General features: G+C 45.0%; 1 protein-coding gene and 1 long non-coding RNA gene across 2 annotated transcripts in view; one reads left to right on the forward strand and one right to left on the reverse strand.

Annotated features, from left to right (window-relative positions):
* The window catches only part of patl1 (PAT1 homolog 1, processing body mRNA decay factor), a 15,430-nt gene extending 14,962 nt beyond the window's left edge, over nt 1-468 (forward strand). Inside the window, exon 20 of the mRNA XM_008298924.1 lies at nt 154-468. Coding sequence (XP_008297146.1) covers nt 154-175 — 22 coding nt within the window. The 3' untranslated portion in view covers nt 176-468. The remainder of the gene's footprint in view (nt 1-153) is intronic.
* A 508-nt stretch (nt 469-976) lies between these two features.
* On the reverse strand, nt 977-2,295 carry LOC103370024 (uncharacterized). The gene is made up of 2 exons (XR_520862.1): nt 2,142-2,295; nt 977-1,188 (listed from the first exon to the last, which is right to left on the reverse strand). It is a non-coding gene; the product is annotated as an uncharacterized LOC103370024 (long non-coding RNA).
* Nucleotides 2,296-2,661: the final 366 nt, after the last annotated feature.

Raw genomic sequence — 2,661 nt, forward strand, 5'->3', positions numbered from 1 at the left:
GGTCTCTTCAGACTTTGTTTTACACGTTTTATTTCCTGAGGGGCCTCGACGTTTGACGATGAAGCTGCCGACGTTGCTGCTGATTCGTCCATCGGTCTCTCGCTGTTCCAGGTGTGACAATAACTCCTGATCCTCTGTCTGTGTCTCCGTCAGGATCTCGGCTCTGTCCAGGTAGAAGTTACTACAGACATCATCATCACCCTCCTCTTCGATGCAGACTTTTCTTTTTGTGTGCGTGTCGGCGGAGCGAATGCCTCCCGAGGCGGATCGTTTTAATCCAGAGTCTCTCGTCACTTTTGTTTTTCTTTGTGTTGGTCTCTGGTTCGTGTGTGAGTCTGAGTGTGTTTGTGTGTGCGACGGTGAGACGGTCTGAATGACAATAAAAATGAAATCTGCATTTTTAAATATCTTGTTTACGATTATGCCTGTGATGAACCTTCAAATTAAAAGTATTTCTATTATATAAAACTCTGCGTTCTGCTCCGTTTCTTTCTGCACAAACTCGACATTCTGGATGTGAAGTCTGCAGCTTTGAAGTAGAAAATATGCAAATGTTCTGTTTACATTTTGAGTTATGGAATAAATATTAGCTGCACGATGTTTTAACGAGCCCTGTGTAGCAGCACGTTCCACCTGAGTGTTCACTTTTACATTCAGCAGGTAATCCTTATGGTCATAACCTCCAACTTAAGTTAATCAGATTCATTTGTTTGACATATAATAATGTTGGGGTTTCACCTTAATATTTGGTTTGTATTTTATATGATATTAAAGAGTTTTGACTAACATTTAAATCAGTCTGGTGAATTTGTTGTTTGTTTTGTAAATGTAATCTTACTTCTCTGCTGGAAAACACTCCGTCCTAGTCTGGTGTGTGATGTGTATTTTTAAGCAGAGATTCTTCAGAGGATTTTATTCACTGTGATTGTCGAGAAAAGGATTCAATCTGCAGTAAATCAAACTCTCGCCTCCAAAATATGATTCATAAAAAAACACTTTTATTCAAACAGCAGCAGGGTTCCTAAACAGAGCGAACGTCCTGGAGGCGTCGGACGCTGATGTTCACGCTGCGTAACACTCAGTCCACATGAGGACAGGTAATCCATACATTCCCCTGTGATGATAAAACACCGATTAAACTGTTTCCTGTTTTGTCTCCTCAGTTGTTGCCTGCTGACGTCTGACGGCCTGAAAAGACAAAATCAGAAAATAAGGAAACTTTTGGACCGTTAATCAATTTCAGTTTTACTCAGACAGACTTCAGGAAGCGTGTAGCTGCACCGTCTGAGGTTCTGTTCAGTTTATTTGTTGGTTCTGTGAAATATTCTGGCTGAATTCTGATCGTGTCACTCTTGGAGGCCTGGAGATGTTCTGCATTCAACCCCAAAAACCAAACAAACCACGAAGCCGTTTTAAGGGTTCAGCATCTCCAGAAACAAAACTCAGACATGAAACGTGGTGAGAACTCAGAACCGCTTCCATCAGATCAGAATCACTGAATGGATCCAGCAGAGGACACAGTTAGTTGTTGTGACAACGCTAAAAAGCATAATCGTAGCTGGTGCTGATCCAGAAAGTTCCGGTCAGTGTCTGTCTATGGATGGATCCATGGTTCTACTAGAATCCAGTCTCTGGTCACATTTCCTGTCATCAGAATAGAAACTCGAGGGTCCATCGATTTGTCCAAAATCACGGTTTTTAAATTAGTCAAAATTTGCACAAAGTTACTCAAAATTGTTCTTTTAAAGGTCCAGTGTTCAGACTGAGACACCTGGATGGATGTAGAACTGATCTGGTGTCAGGTTCTACCAGAACCCAGATGTGTTCTTCCTCCTAAATGTCATGTGTCTATCTGCTGTTCTGATGAAGTTCTGAGGCTCAGAAATGCTGGAAAAAGTCCATTAAAGTGATCAATCTGGACCCTCCTCTGTGGACTTGAAGGACCTGGACCTCTGGAACATTCACAGTCTGAAGGTAGAACTCTGGTCAGTAGATGAAGGTTCTGCAGATACAGAACCAGGTGTTCTGAGGAGGTTCTGGTTGGATTTTTTTTTTTTAGAGTCGCTAGTAAAACCTTTAAAACTGCATCTTATTCATGTGCTGCTTGATCATGACAGAGTTTGGTTCTGCAGAACATCTACCTGTGCAGGTGAGCTCCACGGCGGAGGAGGAGAACCACGGCCGAACACTGCCGCAGTCCATCAGCGCGGACTCGGACCCGTCGCAGTCGGAGAAGAACCTCCACACTTGCGTCCTGTCAACCAAGTCCACGGTTCTGGTGGAGACGGCAGAACCGCAGCCCAGCTGTCGACACACCACCGCGGCCAGCTGTAGGTTCCACACCGCGGACTCGGCACTCACCAGTCTGGTCTTGGAGAACAGGTGGAGCAGCAACCGGCCCGAACACACCACGAGGTCGTCGTCGTCTCCGAGGACGCCGTCGTCCAGCATCACCTCCATGTTGTCTGCAGGCAGAACCAGCACAGAACACAGCAGCGTTCTGGATCAGAACAACCGTGAGAACAGCAGCAGACATCTGTCATCTGACTCTGGACCTCTGAGGGTTTTCAAAGAATCTCTGGTGAAAGGGTTCTCTGTGGAACCAAACGGTTCCTCTATGGTTCCAGGAAGCACCTTCATGTTCCTGAGTGAACCTTCCAC

Source organism: Stegastes partitus, unplaced genomic scaffold, assembly GCF_000690725.1.
Source record: "Stegastes partitus isolate 25-593 unplaced genomic scaffold, Stegastes_partitus-1.0.2 Scaffold1360, whole genome shotgun sequence".
Lineage (NCBI taxonomy): Eukaryota > Metazoa > Chordata > Actinopteri > Pomacentridae > Stegastes > Stegastes partitus.